The sequence below is a fragment of the Dermacentor albipictus genome, chromosome 3 (assembly GCF_038994185.2).
Source record: "Dermacentor albipictus isolate Rhodes 1998 colony chromosome 3, USDA_Dalb.pri_finalv2, whole genome shotgun sequence".
Classification (NCBI taxonomy): Eukaryota; Metazoa; Arthropoda; class Arachnida; order Ixodida; family Ixodidae; genus Dermacentor; species Dermacentor albipictus.
Window position 1 is genome coordinate 16,003,982 of NC_091823.1, and position 21,633 is coordinate 16,025,614.

Sequence of the window (21,633 nt, forward strand, 5' to 3'; positions counted from 1 at the left end):
TTGTAAAAGTGTTGTTTTTTCCCCAGTACTCAAAATATTGTGTTAATGTAAATCGCAAATTACATAATCCTGCCAATCTTTGATGTCATGTCCTGTCTAAGATGGATATGAAATTGCCACATCATGCGATGCCGTTGGTGTCGCCCGACAAACGTTCCTTAGTGCGTTACAGGGCTCCGGGATTTAAAGGCCGTTGAAGCGATACCGTGAAAACTTGTCAACTGTCGACATGATAGCCATTGGAGGCTTTATTATCGCCGAAGGCTGTGCTGATGGTTCCCTTTTTTTTTCTCTTTGTGGCGTAGGTGGGCCTCAATCATCGTTCGTTGGTGGGCCTACATCACCAGCAGCGCTCGCTGCTGCAAAGTTGATGAAGGCTGTTCAGCAGCAGCAGCAACAGCAGCAGCAGCAAGGTGGCCCTGGGGCTGTGTCCATAGTTCCCCCAAACCAAGTGGCTCCCCCTGGGAGTGCACCGGGTGGTGTGAGCCTAGCGCAGCCAGCGGGAGGAGTCGCCAAAGACTGGCACCAGTCAGTCACCCGGGACCTAAGGCATCACCTGGTGCTCAAAATGTGAGTGTATGCCTGCTCATTGTCACTGACAGGAGTTTGTTGTAAAACATTTCTTTCTTTTGAGACCTCACTAACTTTGATACAGGGTGCAGAAAACCTTGTGTCCCTGCTCCCTGGATGCTACTTATCTGTGCAATGCGTATACAGTCGCCGACAAATAAATTGGACACCGATAATCTGGACATGCTCGGTAATTCGGACAGCTTCGCGGCACTGCCACTGGCCCCATAGACTTAATATGCAATGACGACCAAGCATTTGGACAGCTGCCAGCTCTACATTCGATTATACGGGCTCTGTCTGTGGTTGAAGCGTACGCAGACTCTGCCACCATTGTCTCCTCTGGCAACCTCGACGAGACATCAAGTATGGCCTCAGAGATTTCATGCTAGACATGAAATCTCTGATTTCATGCTTGGAGGTCCTTGTTCCGATCTCTGAGGCTTGTTATTCTGCTGCGCCGCCCAATGGAGACGACTTACCGCCGTGTTTGCACGACGAAAAGGGGAAACACTACCGTATTTGCACAATTGTAAGTCAACCACTTTTTTTAAATTTTGAGTCTGAAGTTGGGGGGTTGACTTACAATCGAAACCAAAACATGGGCCCACCAAAAAAGCGAGACCAACGGGAGCTACAACGTAGTTACAAATTTATGTTTGCGCTATGGCCCTACCCGTATCTTTTCGCTATCCCGCGTGTTTGTTTGCTTTTCGGAAGGGTTTTTCAACATTTTTGAGAGTTTTACAGTGCATGCAACACTCAAGGGGGGGGGGTGTCGACAGTTGATGGAAGCGGCACTTGTGGGGAGTATCGGTAATTCGTGGAAGAGCAGACACCGCTCGCGGGTTTCTCGTTCTCTGTTGAAAGGCATTGACATTAGTTTGATGCATTCCACTTGACTGCCGGCTACATGCTACTTCTATGCTTCCCCAGTCGTCACGAGTGCTCCAGGCCCACTAATCGTTCGGCACTCGTTCACATCAGCATTCAAGAGGGCTGCCATTCTTTATGCCGAAGAAACAGATCACTGCGCAGCGGGCCGCAATTTCGATGTTTCTGAACGGGTGGTGCGAGAGTGGCGACTGCAGCGAAGCGAAATTTTGACCTGTGACGGCAAGTGAGAAATTTCCCACGTGCCGAAGTCCGGACGGTTTCCGGAGCTGTAGGCCGTGCTTGTGGCATACGTCGCTGAAATGCGTGATCGGTCCCTGCCAGTGAAGTGCGACATGGTTATGAAACAAGCCCGGACCTTTGCCTTAATTTTAAGGCCCTGCTCCGCCGTGAGTACGAGTGGCTGGCGGCAGAAAACCGCGAAATTATGCCAACCAGACCTGTCAAAAGAGCCTCCCTGACGGCTGTGTGTGGTTGGGCGCATTTGGCATGGGCTGCTGTTCCACAAGATGTCCTGGTGCGGTCGTTTGCCAAATGTGAAATTTTGCTGGACCACGACGTGCTGTGGGACCGCAGCAACGATGGCGATGGCAGCACTAGTGAAGACGAGTAGTCCAGTGACCATGTCAGCTACTAATAAATTTTCGTTATCGAATGTTTTTTTTTTTCCCTGTCATGCGATATGGGGGTGTCGACTTACAATCGTGTAATACGGTATGTGTTAACCGATGCGTACGCAATAAGCTGGTACGGTTTATGTGGATACAAAACACAGTATGTTCAATGGCCGCGGAGTGGGGTGATTTGACTTTACTACTTTTAAAACGAAACTGCTGTTTAAGTGGGTACGGTTTAACGAGGTTTTACTGTACAGGCGTACTTGGTTGCACGTAAGTGTAAGTGTGTGCAGCAATGACCGACCATTTATTCCTTGTACAGGGGCCTTAAAATGTAAATAAAATGATCTGGATACATTCGTTTTCTTTTTGGGACATTGAATAGTTTGGACTTATTTACGTTCCCCCTGGGGTCCGAATTATCGGTCGTTGACTGTAGTACTGCCGGCCTCTGTGTGACGTTGAATTTGTGTAACACAGCTTATATTACAAGTGTCATAAGTCCAGGTCTTGCATTGCAGCACTGCCCACGTTGTGATGGTAGGCGAATGCTGTCGCGGTCTCGTGCATTGCGAAATTTCAAATAGACTGAAGCACAACAGTGCGTAAAAGCGCATAAATGAATTTTGAGGCCTGCTGCCATAGTAAAATATATTTTCAACTTGCGTTTTTCCATGAATATAGCCAATAACTGCAGTTATAAGGAGGGACATGGTTGGGGTGACTAAAAATTGCGAAAAATTGATTTTTTATTGCATTTTTTGGAATGTACAGCTATTATTGCACCTATATTGTTAGTTTCATACCGATAACATCAGTATTTTAGCCACAGTGACGCCTTATACGACATGTACTAGCTGAATTTCAGGTGAAACTTACGCTGAAACGGCACATTTTCCAATATGCGTGCCTGCTCTTCCATGTGTGCCAGCGCAGACATCTTGGTCTCTTTTGAAAGAGCCGACCTTTTCCTTTAAGTTCCCGCCTGAACAGGCTCCATTCAGCCTTTGGCCACTTAGAAAATGTGCTGCAAAAAAAAGGTACTACAGTGCAGTCCACTTATAACGATATCGAGAAAGACGAAAAATATGATCGTTATAACCGATAAACGCTATATCTGGACTGCAGTTATTAAAAAAAAAAAAGACAGCGCGAAACATATCTTTGCAGCTCAGAACTCGAATTTGCTACTTGCTCTAAAAAGTAGATGATGTAGAAAGTAGGCCCTGAAAAGCAAACGTTATTTCTAGCGCCAATGACCGTGTCAGGGGTTAAGCGCGCCGAAATAGTCCGAAATCTGCACTTGTTTTTGCGGCAGTTTCGGCTTCACAACTGCGGTGTGCATGGGTTCCAGCTGCTGTGCGAACACTGGTGGCAATCCTTTAGCATGCAATAAAATCAATTAAGGATTCGACAACAGTGCACTTTGCTTAGACATCGTGGTAGGGGTCAAGGAGCCACTGTCAATCTCGTTGTCACTGTCGCTGCTGCCGTCGCCACCGTCGCACAACTTTGCCGTCTGTCGAGACAGCACATCTTCAGCGATTGCCTCGTCAGTGACCTCATTGCAGAACGAGGCAGCACTGTCTGCAGTCAAAAACTCCTCCTTCGAGGCACCACCGGTGTCACCAGTAGGAACGAGCTCCCAGAGCTCGGTTATGTCAGCGACTTCCACAGGTTGGTCTTAGTGGGTTGGGGAGATTCGTCCTTACGCACAAAGCCTGCCTTTTTATAGCAATTGGTGATGAACCACTGGTAAAGCGCCTCTTCAACATCGGCGTACAAAGGGTGTCTAACCCTTTTCCACTGATCGGCATGGCCGCTGATAGCTCCTGCCTTCACAATCGCGGTGCTCCCGGTTTTCAAGATGGTTGATCTCATACTTCTTCACAAGGGTGCTCACCTTGAAGCCGCATCGAGAGTCCTGCAAAATATCCATCTTCGTGTCAAGCGACACAGCTTTGCGCATTGTCGGCGCCATCTTCAAACTGGGCTGAACCGTTGGTTGCACGCTGCTTCGGTGGCGTCAGCCAGCGCGCGAGAGAAAGACGCGGGACGGGCGCCACCGCGCCGGTTTGCTTGTCGCTTTCTTTTTCTTTCTCTCTCTTTCGGAGCGACTGTGGCCGACGCGCATGAAGCAGCTAGCGCCATCTTGTGGCGTGCTGCGCCTACTCAGCTATTCTCCGGTGCGCAGGCGGGGCGAACGCGCTACGCGGTAATGGCGGCAGATACGAACTTACGGAGGTAAACATCGCCTCGACATCGTTCGTTTCAGGAAACTTAAGCGACGCAAATGTTACGATTATTTGACACGGAAAGCGCCGTTCAGACTGCACAATTTTGATCATTATATCCGGTATGCGGTGAATAACCTATCGTTATAAATGTTTTTTTTCCCTGTAGACTTAATGCATAAAATGACACTCTCATGTCGATCCATAGTTATAACCAATATATCGTTATATGTGGTATCGTTATGAGTGGACTGCACTGTACAACGCCCTCCTATTCGTCACTTGGTGCACGTGACTTGAGCTTGCCTCCCAACTGGCGGAACTGCATGGCCACTGTCTGCTCCGCGCTTGGAGCCTCGCATTGAGGTGCGCCATCTTGCCCCGTGTCAGCGAGAAAGCATGATGCGTTGTCTGAAACACAGCGCAGATTTCTGATGCGGCACAAGTTTGGTGTGAGGAAAGTGCGACGGACACTCGTCGAAAACTTCAAAAAACGCTTCTCGGCACTGTAAAACGCTCAGGATGCCACAACCTCAGTGTCCAAATACCGAAATAGTCGATGTAGCAACGGCAGGCCTAACGACTGCATCGGCTGCTGCGGATACTGTGACAAGTCCGTCTGCTGCGAACCCTTCGACCAGCGCTCGCATATGGCAAGATACGATCTACCGGCAATCCTCCCAGCTGGAGGAGGAAGAAGCGAAAGCCAAAGCAAAGTTATCGGAGTTGTCGTCCGCTCCAGCGACGGAGTGGAAACGCGAGTTCGTGTGTGCCAGTACTGACGATGCACTTCACCTGCCTGATGGGACTATGTTTACGATTGTGGATTTGAGTGCCGTGAACACTTTATTAACCTTAGTTAACTGCAATATCTGCAATGGTGCCTTAGAAATAGTCCGAGGCGAGCGTGAATACGGACTCGCTGTGAAGCCGCGTTTTATGTGAGCAAACTGTGGAGAGATTACGTCGGTGTGGAGCTCGCCGCAAGTTCATGGGCTGAACGAATGAAACCCTTTGCTGTGAACGTTTTTCCTACACGTGCATGCAGGCAACGGGGAACCAACAGACCACGTTCAATGATGTTTTCTCGTTGATGGGCATCAGCCGTAAGGCTCTTCACACGAAAACGTGGCAGAGCTACGTGAAGACGAAGTTGACGCCAGCGGTCGATCGTGCGGCGCGTAATCTGACGAGCGACTGCGTGCAGTCGATTTGTGAACTTTACACCAAACTGAACGTGAGTCATACTGGGAACATCGCGGAGTCGTATGACGGGTCATGGATGACCCGCGGTCATACATCCCATATCGGCGTCGGCACCGTGGTCGAGTTGTTCAGTGGACTTGTGCTCGACTTTGTTTTTATTGAGCGATTTCTGTGCTGGGTGTGAGTCGGGGCCTTAGGAGAGTGACCCTTCCTATGGAGCCTGGAAGAATGGCCACAAGTGTCAGAAGAACACTAATAGAAAACTGGGGAGATGGAGGTTGAAGCTGCCCTCATCTTTTTCAGGCGATCACTGGAGCAGCACAATCTGCGGTATACAACGGTACTTTGTGACGGGGACAGTCGCAGTTATCTCGCTTTAAAAAATGATGAAGTGTATGGGTATATCTCAATTGAAAAAGAGGACTGCGTGAATCACATGCAAAAGCGCACGGGGACGGCTTTGCGCAACTTGGTGGCTAAACACAGACATCAGAGTCTTGATGGAAAGAGCCGTTTGACAACAGACTTGATCTCCAAGTAGTAGGAGCGAGGGAATTGACCTTCATGCGGCCTCTCGCTTCAACGCAAACTAAGCGACGAGAACACAGCGTGGTGCACCTAGATGCCTATACTCGTCTCTGTCGCAGATCGCTTTCAAGACAGGGGCTGTGCGGCTGCGGTTAGAAGCACTTGGAAGGTTAGAAGCAGCAACGTCATGCATTGCCGATGATCAGCGGGTCCGATCAGCCATCTTCCGTTTTAGCGGCGAGTCCAACAAGGCTGAGAAACCATGTGGCCACTGCCGATTTCGACGCAACCAACAAAGACGAATGTGAGCGATTAAGCTGTTTGCAGAACTGCGCTGAATGAGGAGCCAGTGAGCAATCTGGGAACCAGTGGAGTTGGCATGGTCCATTCATGTTTCTGAGGGTTGTGCGGTGTAGAGCTACAAGCGTAGCCCAGTTGTGTTTGGAGGGGTGGAAGGGCAACAGGAGAGAGGCACAGAGAAGGCTGGAAAATGAACGCGCATTGGCTGTCAGGGCCATCGTTGCTTGACTTTCTCGTTTTCTTTTTTTGTTTTTCAAGGATCTCGTATTTCACTACCCAGCAGTACGGACACCCAGCAGTCGTACTTCATCGTTATAACTGATAATGCAGCATCAGGGTTATTTCACCATGGAAAACAAAAAAATTGATGGTGCAGCAGCTTCTCATTGTTAAAACCGATATATTGTTAAAACCAGTATCATTATAAGTGGGTTTGACTGTACTGCATCGACACACTTTTATTTACTGAATGAGCTAGCAAACCCTGTTTTCATTTTGCATGAAAGCAGGGTGAAAGCTGCAATTCTCGTCATCTCGTGACTGATCAATGCTCGCAGCAGCTAAGGCAGTGACGCACCTCTTCGTCTGAGACGCTTTTCACTGTCGTGCGCACATCCTGATTTTCTCGTCAGTAAGCTGGTTGCGAACAGATTGTCCGTCTATTGCGATATAGACTGCGCTATTAATCCTAAGCAGCTTCTGTCGTGTTTGTGACATTGCGTGCGCAGCCATTGTACCGGGTCAAAACAAAACTGCTGTTGCTATTGACGCGATCATGTATTGCCACCATGCAGTGCAGAAGGCACATGGCTGATGCGCTCATCGGGTCGGGACAAAATTTTTGCAGTAATCGCGGTTGCTGTTGACGAAATCATCGATTTTGTGACTATGCAGTTCTATGAAGCATGTGTGCGACGTGCGCAAGGAGTCAAAACGGAACTACTGGTTGCTACAACCACTGTGGACAAAACCGCGATTGCTATTGACACAATTATAGAAGGCGACCACACAGTACTAAAGGCATGCGGCCGATGTGCTTACTGAGTCCGAACAAAACTAGGAGGCGCAGTGTTGTTGGCGACTCTGGACTAATTTTGACCACCTGTGGGGCTTTAATATGCATCTAAATATTAGTACACAAGCTCTTTTGCATTTCACTCCACTAAAATGCAGTTCTCACAGCTGGAATCGAACCCGAAACCTTGAGTTCAGTAGTTCAATGCCATAGCCACTAAGCTACTTTGGCAGGTAACAAAAATGCAGGTCACTATATATTGCAATTGGATCCCTGCTGCAGTTTTTCAGTGTTTGGTTTTGCTTTATCCCTTCCAGAGTGCAAGCCATTTTTCCCACCCCCGAGCCAGCTACATTGCAGGACCGGAGGATGAACAAGCTAGTCGCATATGCCAAGATGGTCGAGGGAGACATGTACGAGATGGCCAACAGCAGGGTATGGCATGCCTCTTAAATTGTTTGGTTGGAGTATGGGATACAGTTAAACCTTGATGTGATAAATAGGTTTACGGTTAGGTATTCTCCATAGAATGGCATGAATTTTTACTTTCAGTATAATGAAGTATGTTCATGGTAAAGATATTTCACTTCTGTTCCGAAGGAAGACCATTTCATTAAGAGGAGGTTGTTCTGCTGGTGCTAATGACGAAGTGGTTGATATACATGCAGTTTGTGGGCGCTGAGTGTTGTTGCATGGTGAAGTGCTGTTACAAGGTGAAATTGTTTTTTGGACAATAGCTGGGATGTCACAGAAAAAAGGACTACTGTTTTTTTTTACGCAGAATTTAAACTGCATGCTTTAGTTGACAGTGCTTGCGTACGTTTCAGGTGACAGGATTGGCAAAAGCTTGCCGTAAATGTGTGCAGTACCTGTAAAGAGAGCTGGCGCCATATTCTCAAACAATCCACTTCGGCAATACTATCGCAACTCGCTGGTGACTGTGGTGACAGCATGCACTAACAACACGCACGCTCCAACGCTTCATGACGCATGAGAAAGCACACCGTGCGAGTGCAGAGTGGCTCGGGTGGGTTGTTTTCGAGGTTAGTAGCCGCAGTAAGAGTTCTGTGCACTTACTACGGTTGGCTACGGCTGCTTTAGGTACAATAAGCTGAAAAAGGAAGTCGGAAATGTTTTATTTTAATGAATAAATTGTGCTACATCTAATGGGGTTGCGAAACACATTTTTGATGATATAGAGCAACACAGTTTCTGCGTGTGTGGGTCAGCCATCGTGCACCGTCAGAGTGGCATCGTCTGAGTTGTCTTCTACTGCACTTCACCAACAATTGCTTACCACCAATCGGTCACCACCAACCATGCGAGCAATGTGTTTTTCATGCCCTGCTGCCGGCTGTTTCAAGACACTGTCACCGAAAATTCTCACTTACACAAGGGAACACAATACAATAGCCGATCAACACACAACAAATATCGCTGCGCAAAGCTATGTGCAAACTGCCGCCAAAATATATTATGAACTACCGATGCTCTTGTGTCTACTACACTACAGCACTGACCGATCGCGAAAAGACGTGTTTGTTTACTCAATATATGCCGGGAGCACCCAACAACACCATCACATCAAATTGATGTAGGCCAAAACTACTAGATGACACTATTTGTCTTCCGGTTTTGCTAAAACAACCGGTCAGTGTGCGACATTGGCGGAGGTGTGGCTAAGGCGATAGCTAAGGTAAAGTGGATAGTTTAAGAATACGGCCCCAGTCCTTGTGCAATACTCACGTGTCTGAAGTGGTCTACAGCGGCAGTTATATCTGTGGAAAGCAGTGTAGATATCGCATAACAGGACAAGCTGTGAGGTGCGAGGATGGGAACTTTGTGACACTGATGTTTAGCTGATGAGCTTCTGCCTAACACCTGACTGTGGAAACAACTGAAGAGGAGAGTTATACCAGAAACACGCCTCTATGCACAGTGCAAGTACTTTGCTGTGGAAAGGTGAAGCTGTCCTTGGACATTGTGGACCACATGAAATTGTGCAACTTAAAAATAGGTCCAAGGTTTTTGTGCGAAATGTGTACAAAGTGTGTAAGTCAATAACACCTCCGTATTTTTCATGGGGCACAGGTGCGACAAAAGCTTACTGCATGAATGTATGTGCAGAGTGCATAAAGCATTCGTGCACAGTGTGTGCAGCTGTAAAGCACCATAAAACAGGCTGCGGGGTGCTGGAAAGCAAATTTTATGTTGGTGCCAACTCCTAAGTTGACAAGTTTCTGGACAACAGATATTATCTGCGGAAACAACTGAAGAGAAAACTGAAATGCCCCAATGCACCGCGTTGATGTGCAGATATGTCGGCCGTCACAGTGCAGCATCCACTGTGCTTAGATGTGCGACCAGGAATAAGGAGTGTGGCTCATTGCATGGATTAGGACTGCGCATTTATTTGCCAGTATGGTTCTAACCTTCTTGCTGTGCCCCATTTACGTCGTATTGCATTTTCTCGTTTAAGGGTAACACATTCTTTTTTTATATAGATTTTAATTTCTTGGTTGTGGTCACCATATACAAGATAAAGGTAAATAAATGTGTATCTACTTTGAAAACCAGATGGTGCTTGCCGACAAAGGAGGTTATTGCAATGCAATTGGGTTTTCCTGCAGGAGGAATACTACCACCTTCTGGCGGAAAAGATATACAAGATCCAAAAAGAGCTCGAGGACAAGCGGCGCAAAAGCAAAGAGCAGATGCAACTTCAGCTGCAGCAACAGCAACAGCAGCAACAGCAGCAACAACAGCAACAGCAGCAACAACAGCAACAGCAGCAACAACAGCAACAGCAGCAGCAGCAACAACAACAGCAGCAGCAGCAACAGCAGCAGCAGCAGCAGCAGCAGCAACAGCAGCAGATGCATGCAGGCACCCCTCCCATGGGAGTTCCACCAAACACCTTGGCTCCTGGAGCCACCGTGCCAGGCCGAGGACCAGCACCTGGTCAGTGCTGCTGATAATTATTACGTGATATTTGCACAGGATGTTCTAATCGACAGAGGCTTAAAGTAAAATCAGTGGATACTGCACTTTGCGACTTATTATGGGTGAAACAGCGATATACAGTGCAGTTCACTTATAACGATATCAAAAATGAAAGATCCGATCTTTATAACCAATCATCGCTATATCTGGACTAATTGTAAAAGAAAGCTGCCAAGCATACCTTTGTAGCTCTGAAACCAAATTTGCTGCTTGTGATAAAAAACTTGACATTGTAGAAAGTACGCTGTGAAGTATAAAACATTTATTTATACCTTTAAAGAGCATGTCAAGCATAAGGTGCACTGAAATAGTACTGAAATCTGCACTCGCTTTCGCCGAAATTTCAGGTTCACAGCCGTGGTGTGCTTTGTGTCCAGCTGTTGCTCAAATACTGGTGACTATAATTCAGTGTGTGTAAAAGCAATGAGCGACGCGATTGACAACAGCGCATTTTGGGTAAACATTGGGGTCGGTGTTAAAGACTCGCCACTGTCAATCTTGTTGTCACTGTTGCTGGCCTCCTTCACGCAATGCCGCCTTCTATTGCGACAATGATCGCCCTGTTGGAGATTCTTCGCAGAACTAGGCAGCGCTGTCTGCACTTGGAAACTCCTTTAACGAAGCACCACATATTTTATCTCCAGTAGCAACATGCTTCCAGAGCTTGGTAATGTAAACGACTTCTACCGTGTTGGTTTCACACATGGAGGCTTTCGCCCTGGCGCAAGAAGCCCGCCTTTTCTGTTGATCAGCATGTCCACTGGTTTTAGCCTTCAGGATCATGGCGCTCTTGGTTTTCATAATAATTTTATATTTTAAACTGTTTGAGCTCCTCTTGTGAAGTTTGCAGCTTCATCTCAAGCGACATGGCTTTAAGCTTTGTTGGTGCACCTATCGCTGCTTCCGTGGCGTATTTCCGTGCTTGCCGAGAAAATGAGAGGGAGATTGCAGAAAAGGGAGCGCAGGCATGGTTAGCTTCTCGCTTTTTTTTTTTTTTCTTTTCTCTGGATGCTTGCCTGCGACGGGGAGATGAAGCAGCTGGCGTCATCTGTGGCACGCTACGCCAACTTGCGATACGAACTCGTTTAGGCAAACTTTTTGCCCTGTCTTAGTTAACACTTCCTGTCCGCGAGAAAATGGGCAGCTTTTAGGTAGTCTAGTAAAACATTTTTTTATTGCTACTGCAAATGTTTGATATTAGAATGTACGGTATCAATTGTAGGAGAAGAAATGTGCTTTCTAATGGCATTAATTTCAAGCAAGCATTTATTATAAATACTTAGAAAAAATTGGTAAATAAAAGATTGTAATGAAAATGAGAAAACTTAGTAAAAACATCGATGCTGCTTTGCCCCAAGAGAACATAAAAAATTTTGAAATAGACATTTTGAAAAAAAATGCTATGGAAAATATTCCTGCAAATATAAGCTTTCTGTTTTTAGAATTTCTTGATACACAAAGCTAAACGTTAGCCTAAGTGTCTATTGCGCCACCACGCAAACTGCCCCAGTAACGCCATGCAGCACTGTGGACGCAATGCCGAGGTCAACTCCTGGCCGTCTTCTCGCGCAAAACTCTGCCCCTTGCGCTGCCGCCAGCAAGTGATCATGCCCAAACGACGTTGACACCCTGCAGATAAGAACTGTGACCTTTAGAACACGCTGGAAATCTTTAGATTTGAGCGCAGCCGCGACGTAATGGTTCGAAGTAGAAAACGGAAATCGGAAATAGATGGACACCTTTTGATGTTCTGGGGCTCTTTGACACACTTTCGCGATCTGTTCTAAAGTCAAATAAACCAGAATCAACGTCTGAGTCAATGCGTCATCGAACTCTGACTCAGACTCATCTGAATCTATGGAAATTTACAGTCTCAGAAGGGCAGCTGCTTGCGACGTCGATGCCATGTTCGAAACTATGAGCACACGTCACGTGCGGCTAAAAGACGCTTTAAATAACCCCCTGCAGTGAAAAAAGGAAACACAAACGTGAAACTAGAAAAATAGTTCCTTTTTTAGGTGCTGGATGGTGCTAGCTGTCCAGAAGTGCTCGGAGCGTGGCAAAACTTTTAAGTTGAATATATATTGTCGAATGGTATAGGCGTGGACTGGAAAGTGTTAAGGGGAACATAGCAATGCAAATTTAATGATGATTCTGCATGGTAAACGCTGCCCAAAAGGCAGAAGTTTGATCGTTACATCCGATATGCGGTGAATAACATAGCGTTATATATGGGTTTTTGTTCTCATAACATTAATGCATAAGTTATAACCTATATATTGTTATATGTGGTATCCTTATAAGTGGACTGTAATTAGTGGACTGCACCGTATGCAATGTTTTGCCATTTCACATCATACTTTCGATCCTTATTTTGGATAGATTGGACATCGGATATAATGGACCTTTCTTGCTGAATTTTCATTGTCTGTTGTAACGAGTGTCTACTGTAGTGTCTAATGAGTGTCTACTGTCTACTGTCTACTGTCTACTGTACTGTCTACTTCATTGCTTTTTATTTTTTTATGGTGGCATATCCTCTACAGTAATGTGTTCTTTTTGCAGGATTGGGTGCAGCTGTCAATTCCCAGATGCAGCCTGGAGCACCTTCCCACCTGACCGGTGCCACTGGAGCGTTGGGCGCACCAGTACCCCAGCGTATGGCACCCCCCAACATCACTGTGCCCGGGCCTTTTCCCCCGAACTCCTTAGGGGCTCCCCCAGGGGCACCGACTGGCTTTGGGGGACCACTGCAGCAGCAGACGCAGCCGCCGCCGCAGCAGCAGCAGCAACAACCACAGCAACCGCAGTCACAGACGGCAGCACCGCCAAACTTTGGGGGTGTTGCTGGAGGGGGCAGTGCCTTGGCTGGATCCTTGGACGGAGGCATGGGTGCACTCAACAGCCAGTTCCCACAGTCACAGCAGTTTGAAGCCATGAAAAGACATCTGGTGAGTGCGGCCAGTTAATAGTTAACAGCCCGTTAATATTCTGTCATCAGTTATAAGTGAGCCATGATGTTGAATACCACAGACGTTTTTATGCTGCATGTCAGCTGAAAGCCCATGAGTAACATTTTATTGATATAAAACCCAACACGTACAAGGGCCAGCAGAAGACGATAGAGGTCTCTTCTATAAACTTCTAAAATACGTTGCGAACTGTGAAAACACCCGTGTACTTAGATTTAGGTGCACATTAAGGGGGGACGCGGGTCTTGAAACGGCAAAAAATCACAAAAAAGTCGATTTTCGGAAAAGTGCATTTTCGCTACGTTTATACATTCAAGAATCCCTCCGCGAAATCTAGAAGCTAAATTTAATCGGGAAATAATAAAAAATCGCGCTTAAAGGGGCCTGGGTGAACGCGAAATCAGCAAAATTTGGTCAAAAATGTTCAAACTTCGCGCCGTCACCATTTGCGAACGCGGTGGCCGATGGCCGCCATCTTGCGCTTGTTTTGAAGCTGTTTTCTTTGTGCGCATTTTGCACCAGTTCAAAATGGCGTCGGTGAAGGGAAACCGTCGCTATCGCGTCATTTCTGGAGGATGCGTCCATGCCGCCGATTGGCCAAAGCGCGCACACCCCCGCGCGCCTCGCTCCTATTGGTCCGGTGCTCGTCGGCGCGCGCTCGACCGCTCCCGCGTCTCGCTACGTTTGTTTATCTCTGGTTTCATCGCGCCGCTGTCTACGTTTGTTCAGCCGCTTGCTTCGCGACGTTTGATAAGATGCTCATTTCGCTGCCCGGATGGCTGGAAAAGATTGTCGTCTCAACGCTACTACGCGTCAAGCGGCTGTGCAATGCGCGACGGAAGGCGGCTAGGCCTGTCATACTCGCGGAGTTGCCGGTTGCTGGTCTGCCTGGACATTCTACCGGATCGAGTTCCGAGCTGCAAACTGGCGCGTCTAGCGTCAACACTTCGTCCGCCCACGCCACGCGTGTTGGCACAGATCGTGCAGGCACCGTTTCCTTCACGACTGAAGAAAGTAGCGAGCGCGCAGCGAGCGCCGGAAAACGTCCGGAGCGCCGGACCTTCGAAGTGCTAACTCCAGCAAGAAGCGAGAAGCCTCTTTGAGCGCAAGGAAGCTGGCCAAAAAGCGGCAAAAAGATAGGATGTATCCAGATTATGCCCCTAGTGAATTTCCTTGAGATTTTATTAGTATGTTCTCAATAAAGATGTTGCAGAACGTTTTTCCTTGATTTCTCAAAACAACAATTCCGACAGACTTCCAATTTTGGAGGTAAAATAGCTTCTGTCCTATTTCAGCTATCAACATAATTTTTTTTTTGCCAGAAAGATAAATGTATGCAGTAAGCAATATGCACCTTTTCAAAGCAGCACTCTTCTCAAAAAGTTTTTGAAATGGGTCACATGCTTGACATGTCAAGATGGCATCTTTTTCTCACAACTTTGATGAGCTCTAACTCTTGCTCAGATTAGCCTAGAACATTGAATAATACCTTATGGCACTCCCTGAACATCCTAGATAGTCTTTATACTCAAATTACTGTGTTAGGGTTTTCTGTTTAGAAGCTAATTTTCCTCCAAACAAAGGACTCAGCTTATACAATGCATTTGGAGTATATCAGAAACTACTTATCCTATGGCAAAATTAATTATATTTTTAGAATCTGCATATTAAAATACACAATGTGTGAAAATTTCGTTGAGATCTGTCCACAAATAAAAAAGTTGTATTTCAAGTGTAGCCTCCCCCCTTAAAGAACCCCAGGTGGCCGAAATTTCTGGAGTCCTCCACTACGGCGTGCCTCATAATCGGAAAGTGGTTTTGGCACGTAAAACCCCAGAATTTAATTTTTTCTAAAATATGTTCATTAGTTCAGCTGTATTCCCTTTGAATTGTTAGGTATTCCATGTTAAGGGCAGGTCATAAGTGCACTCGTGCAAGTATGGTGTTCGGCGTGCATCAGGTATAGTTTTTTTGTTACAAAACGAAAAACATGCTTGTTTACCTCCCTGCATTTCAAAAGTGCATTTTGTTATTGGAGGAGGGACAGATAAAAAGCAGTCAACATAAATGTTGTGACCAGCTGTACATGAGGACAAAGTGAATGAAAGATCATTGAATTTTGTAAATTCAGAGTAGTCCGTTGTTAAAGTTGACACCTTGCCCTGCTGTTTTATAGATTCAGCAGCAAGCCCAGCAGCTGATGAACCAAACAAGTCAAGTGCAACTAGGCGGTGCAACAGGCTCTGGAGCATCTGCACAGGTGATGTGCTTTGTGCTCTCTTATGCAAGATTAGTTCTTTGTCATGAGGGCTGATAATTATGCATTTGAGTATTGAGTGCTGACAGGATGATAACTGCTAATGGAGCCATGTGTTGTGGAAAATAGGGCACTCAGTTGTGCTGGTATTACTCTCTTTTAGCCTTGAAACACAAGAGTATTTTGCAGCTGTGATGAACTGTGCTTGGTGAGTTTGCAAGAGTGGGGGATGGAAGATGGGATGCTTTGCAAGACTACTTGAGACCTGACCTTCTTTGAAGCTTGTTCAGTGGCTCCTGCGGGTGTGTGTTTTGGGGTCTCTCGCTATGCTGTTTCTGAGGAGGCCATTTTATCGGGGCGCCACATATAAAGCCAGAAAGAAATCTCTACAGCCTCTAAAAAGAGAAGCAACTGGCATCCTCCAAAAATGAAGAATTAAAAATATGACAATGAAGTGCAAATTGGGCGAGTGAAAGGAACATTTCGAAAGGCAACAGTGTGGAAAAGGATTTGGGGGCTTGGGACAGGCCTGGTGGTCAAGGAAGGGACGATGTTAAGGCTTTGTGTGTCTTTATTCCGGTTCTGCAGTTTTTCTGTAGCTTTCGTGTTAGGTGAGAATATGACCTCGAGTCCATGTAGCTTCCCTGGAAATTGGCGTGCGGATTCTTATTGCTGATGTTTGGTGCCTGTAATCTCTTATAGATGTCCCAGATGCTACAATCACAGCTCACCTCGACACCAGTGAGCCAGCCTCAGGGGCACCTGCAGCAGCAGCCACAGCAGCCGCAACAACAGCCACCGCAGCAGCAGCAGCAGCTGCCGCCCCAGCAGACGCCACCGGGCAGCACAGCAGGCCTGATGCAGCAGTCGTCACTGCTGGGCCAGGCTTCGACACCTCAGCCGCAGGGCCCGCCTAGCCAGCAGCCGCCGCGGGCCTCGTCTGTGCCCTCGAGTCTAGGGGGTTCACAGCCACCGACTCCTCTGGGAGCTCCTGTGCCAGCACCACTGCCACCACCATCTCAGCAACTACCTGACCAGATCCTGGCCACTGAGGACCCTGAAGAGTCATCTCGGGGCCCTGACCCCGATCTGTCACTCACCCTGTCCACACCTGAAGGGTCGGCTGCCACCACACCTGCGCAGGGCAAGAAGTCCATTGAAAACTTTGACAGTAGCTCAGGGTGAGTATAACTTTCTGTTCATGCTATACTTAGTGTGAAGTTGCTTTGATGTAGTGTGTCTACTGCTAGAAAGCTACAAGTTGTACAAAAATGTTTAAGCAGAATAAAAAGGAACTGCAGGTTTTGCATTTTATGTGTAAAATAAATGATAACGGGAGCACAGGAATAAAAAATTTGTTTGGGCAGGGTTTATTCATAATGTCAACATCTAGTTATAACTGTTCAGTCTGACATGAGAATGTGTGTGTTTGTGTTTGATTTTATAGCAAGATATTGCCTTGCTTTCCATTTTAAGAGGGGACACGGGTCTTAAGAGACAGAAAAATCTCGGAGAAGTCACTTTTTTGAAAACATTATTTTTGTATTATACACTGTCTGACACATTATCTCACAAATTTTCACGCATCTTGGACCAATCTTTTGGTCGTAATGGTATTTTATATCACGTCGGCAAGCTGTATTTTTATTGACAAATGTGCCAAAAAGGGCCTTTTTCTGTGATGCGCAGTTGCTGTTCTAAGTTGTAGGTGACAGCCATCTTGGTCTTGTTTGAAAGCAACTCTTCTCATTTAGTTTTCGTGCCATCGCTACTCTGTGCACTGAATGGCTGTGAAGAAAAGCCTGCAATAAAGTAGTCCCCATGCGCAATTCCATTCGTCAGTTGCTGCACATGACCGTGGTAACGTCATGCCATTGATGGATTTTCGCCGTCGTCTGCTCGGGTGTGCGAAACTCGGCACGAAACAATGTCAAATTCAGTTTGCTACAAGCCATAAAGCTATAGTCTACTGCTACGTTTGTTATCGCTGCTACGTTTGTTATTCACCAGCTGAACTGCAACGCTGAAGTGAAAAATGGCATATTCACACCAAGGTGCAGCCGGGTGCCAGATGTGTCAAAGTAGCTAGTGCTAACATCGGGTTACGTCATGCATGGACTATTTCAGCCTTCTAAGCCTTTGCTGTGCCATCATTTGCCTTCTGATGCGCGGTTATTTGTGCAGGGGACCGAAGTCAATGAAAGATGGGAGCAAGATGGAGGTGGACTGCAAGCCAGACCTGCGCTCCATAGGCAAAGGTGAAAACAGGCTGGACGGACCTGGGGAAAATGGGCTGCCATCATTTGGGCCAGTCAAGGAAGAGCCTCTATCGGTGAAGGAGGAGCCTGTATCCACCCCAGCCAGCAGCATGGGTGGAGGTGATGCTCCCACTCCCGCTGCCAAGCCTGATATCAAGCCTGTAGTCCCTAAAACGGAGCCTGTCAGCGCAGCAGCAGAGTCCTCCTCATCTTCGTCCATGTCTGCTAGCTCACCGCCAAAGCCTAGGTCTAATAAAAAAGGTGTGCTGAAGTTGCTTCACTAGCATGTGTATTGCTCCTGTAAATGCCGAGATGTATCCCTTTTGTCGTTGTGCAGGTGCGCAAAGGTGAAATAACCAAGATTTTTGGCTTAGTTTGATATTGAAGTTCTGAAATGTAGTTTTTACACAACGGTGATTCCCGGCTGCAGTCTCTGCATTTGGATAGAGGTAAAATTAAAAAATGCAACTGTGCTTAACATTTGGTACTCTCTAAACAAAACCTCATGTGGTTAAAATTAGTCTGGAGCCCTTTACTAAATGTCCTTCTCAGGCCCACTGTTGCTTTGGGACATTACACCCCATGAATCACTCAGTCAAGATTAACCATGTGTTTAGGTGTTGACACCACCATTAGTACATATGCAGGTACTCATGTGATAACTCTGGTTTTTTGGGCAGTGTACTGTGGTGGTGTTTGATATGTCTTATTTTTGTGCTTTTTAGGCCTGCTGTTTGTTTTTGTCAACAAACTGTGATTAGAATATGGTGACTAGTGCTTAGAATATGTGCTCATGCATTTCAGTATTCAAGCCAGATGAGTTGCGGCAAGCCTTAATGCCAACATTAGAAAAACTGTACAGACAAGACCCGCACTCCTTGCCATTTCGGCAACCTGTGGACCCTCAACTACTTCAAATTCCTGTGAGTTGATCAATATGTTGTTTGGTCGTTGCTTTTGACTTGTCAGTTATGAGCCTGAAGTATTGGAATAAATCAAGTTGCTTCGACTATGACCTAGTCCTTAGCCCTAGGCGTTGCAAATATTCAGAACGTTCAGATATCAAATAAAATACTCTCCTCAATTTGGTGCTCGAATCAAATAGTTGCTATTCGACAAGAGTATTTGTTGAACAGGTTTTGAATGTTAGACTGTGCAAGATAAAACGTGAAACCGAAGCACAAATGCAATAACTTTCATTCAATCAACAGTGGACGACATAACCTGCTAAGGCAGTGTGCATACAAATTAAAATTCTGTGGTTTCATGTGCCGAAAACCACGCTGTGTTGCTCAGACAGCAAGACTTTTCTTGCTAAATACAGTATAATAATTCAAAATAAAATGTTTAGACAGCATTTGGCAGTGATTGTTTGGTACTATCAACATCAGCATTGGAATAATTATGAGTACATTTCATTACAACCGATATAATACAGGCATCACCTACTGCGACCATTTGAACTAGAGAAAAAGTGCTTCTTTTTGCCATGCTATATTTAATTTGATCACGAAGTTATACACATAAATTAATTGGCCAATAGGGCTGCCTTTCTAGACTTTATAGGATAATAATACATCACTGCATATGCTCTGAAAATTACTCAAGTTTGCTAACGAACTGCTTAATTGTTTCTAGTGCTCCCTTTATGCTTTTAATAAAGCATGCTTTATAAGGTGCAGTGAAATTGTTTGGGAAAATTGTTTGATAATAGTGAGAAGATCACACTTTATTTGCAAACTGTTAGAAAAATATTCGATTTGTTCCCTAAAACTATAATCCACATGCCCTTACTTAGCCCTGTTATTCCCGTTTTTCCGAAAGCCTGAATTTTCACACATGCCCAGTAATTCGGGCGCCTTTACGGCACCACCTCGTTCCCGGGGTCAAAGAATCAGTGTATAAGAACGTCTGAAATTTCGGTCGCAAAAGCTCTTAACCATCAGATTTTCCGGACTTTTTGCCATGACCGCAGGCTCGGTTGAACTGCATGCTCCGAATAACAATCCTGCCATGGAGGAAGGGCATGCGATCGCTGATCACGCCCCTGCTTCGGCGTTCGCTACTAAGCTTCTTGTTGTTCAGGGTCGTGTTTTTCATAGAAAGAATTCGTCGCTGTCAGCAATGGCACTGGCTCCACCTTTGTAGTCCTTGTCACTGGCTTTGAAGCTCAGAAAGCGCGGTGTGTTGCATAATCCCTGTTCCCGAAAGACAGCTTCGTCTCAATAGAAAAGTGTTACACAGTGACGCATACCAACACTGGGAAGGGGCAATTTTCACAAGACACAGTATGTATTCCTTACAGGGACACTAAAGGCAAATACTAAGTCGACATGGACTGCTTAACTACCATTCCAGAAACCTTGCAACGCTTGTTTCACGCCAAGAAAAGACTTAGTTGACGAGAAAATTGCATCTGATGGGTCTGAATGCCTTTTTCGAAATTCAAATGTCCCGCCAGCCAACTGGGAGAGTGGCGATGTTGCATACGCCATCACCATCCTTTGCTGCCGTTGGTGAGTTAAACCCTGCCCGACAGACGGCGCTACCGAGCCAAGACAGAATGTGTATTCGCCGCTGCAGCTGCTTTTTGGTCAAGTGGCGTAGACTATTCGGGCTTCCCGCACCATCATATGGAAGTAGAATTCTCTGCTACTTGCAGTTTGTGCGAGTTTTGTGAGCCAGCAAAGCCAGGGTGGAACTGCGCGATACCGAAACTAGTGAAATGCAAAAGCGTGGCCGCCGCGGAGTCGAGTGAAAATGAAAACTTTCAACTGCCCACGTCGTTGTCAAGGGTAATTTCAGTTCTTTTTTCTAAAAAATGAAATAGAACTGGACAAGCAGCATTTGATTTCGTCTTATAGTACAATACAAGGGTGTTTTATGCAAGGAATGGTTGTGTATGAGTTACAAAATTTAAAGGGGGGCACTGCTATATAAATAATCATTATTTTTCCATCTATACTAATCAAACTTACAGTCTTATTGATATTTTTGCACTGATTTCAAACATGTACTTAGTTTTGGTGTAGCTCAATTAGTTCCTAAGGTAATTAACATCTAATTCCCTTTGTTTGTGGCCTCAATTAAAAATAAACTATTCTTTGTAATCTTTGTAATTTTATTTGTAAGACATGATTACATAGCATAAGGAGTAAGGATTGAAGTATAGCAAACACTTTTTTGATGTGATCATTAATAGATACTATACAGTCCATTGAATGTTAGCCCACAAAATATGGCGACCATGTGGCACAAAATGTAGCAAATAATTAATTTCTGAAATGAAAGGTAAGAAATCCGCTTGCTATCTTTCATGGAGTACACATTAGAGTTCATTCTGCAAAAAGAATTTCAGTTCTAACTGTTCTAGGTGTTGATATCGAGGCCTCAATATTGCATGGAGCCAAAAAATTGTGTTTTGAGAAAAATGAAAGAAAACAAACAGCACAAAATTTAATGAAAATGAACAGTTGTTTTGCACATATTTACACACGTACATTCCTAATAATGACCAGGAATGTAGTCTAATTGCCTGCTGCTGTTTAAATGTTGTCTCTTCAGTGCCCCTTGAACACTGTCGGCCAAGGAATGACTCCGAGCACATTCTTTTTCTCTGCGTTTGTCCTTCTCAGCCATCCGTTTGTTGCTCATTGGGCTGGGATTCAGGCTGAGCTCATTCAGAATTGCTGCCGATGTCCTCCTGTTGCCTGAATTGAATTGCATCACTGCCTCTGCCACAGCAGCTTGTACAGTGAATAGCGATGCATGGCGTCGCT

At 45.8% G+C, this 21,633-nt stretch overlaps 1 protein-coding gene across 2 annotated transcripts in view; it reads left to right on the forward strand.

The window, feature by feature from the left end:
* The window catches only part of nej (nejire), a 93,875-nt gene that overhangs the window by 23,729 nt on the left and 48,513 nt on the right, over positions 1–21,633 (forward strand). For both annotated transcript variants that reach the window (XM_065451066.2, XM_070535150.1), the window contains exons 7-14: positions 306–570; positions 7,682–7,799; positions 9,995–10,325; positions 12,933–13,318; positions 15,516–15,599; positions 16,299–16,777; positions 17,781–18,115; positions 18,659–18,777. In XM_065451066.2, coding sequence (XP_065307138.2) covers positions 306–570; positions 7,682–7,799; positions 9,995–10,325; positions 12,933–13,318; positions 15,516–15,599; positions 16,299–16,777; positions 17,781–18,115; positions 18,659–18,777 — 2,117 coding nt within the window. The remainder of the gene's footprint in view (positions 1–305; positions 571–7,681; positions 7,800–9,994; positions 10,326–12,932; positions 13,319–15,515; positions 15,600–16,298; positions 16,778–17,780; positions 18,116–18,658; positions 18,778–21,633) is intronic.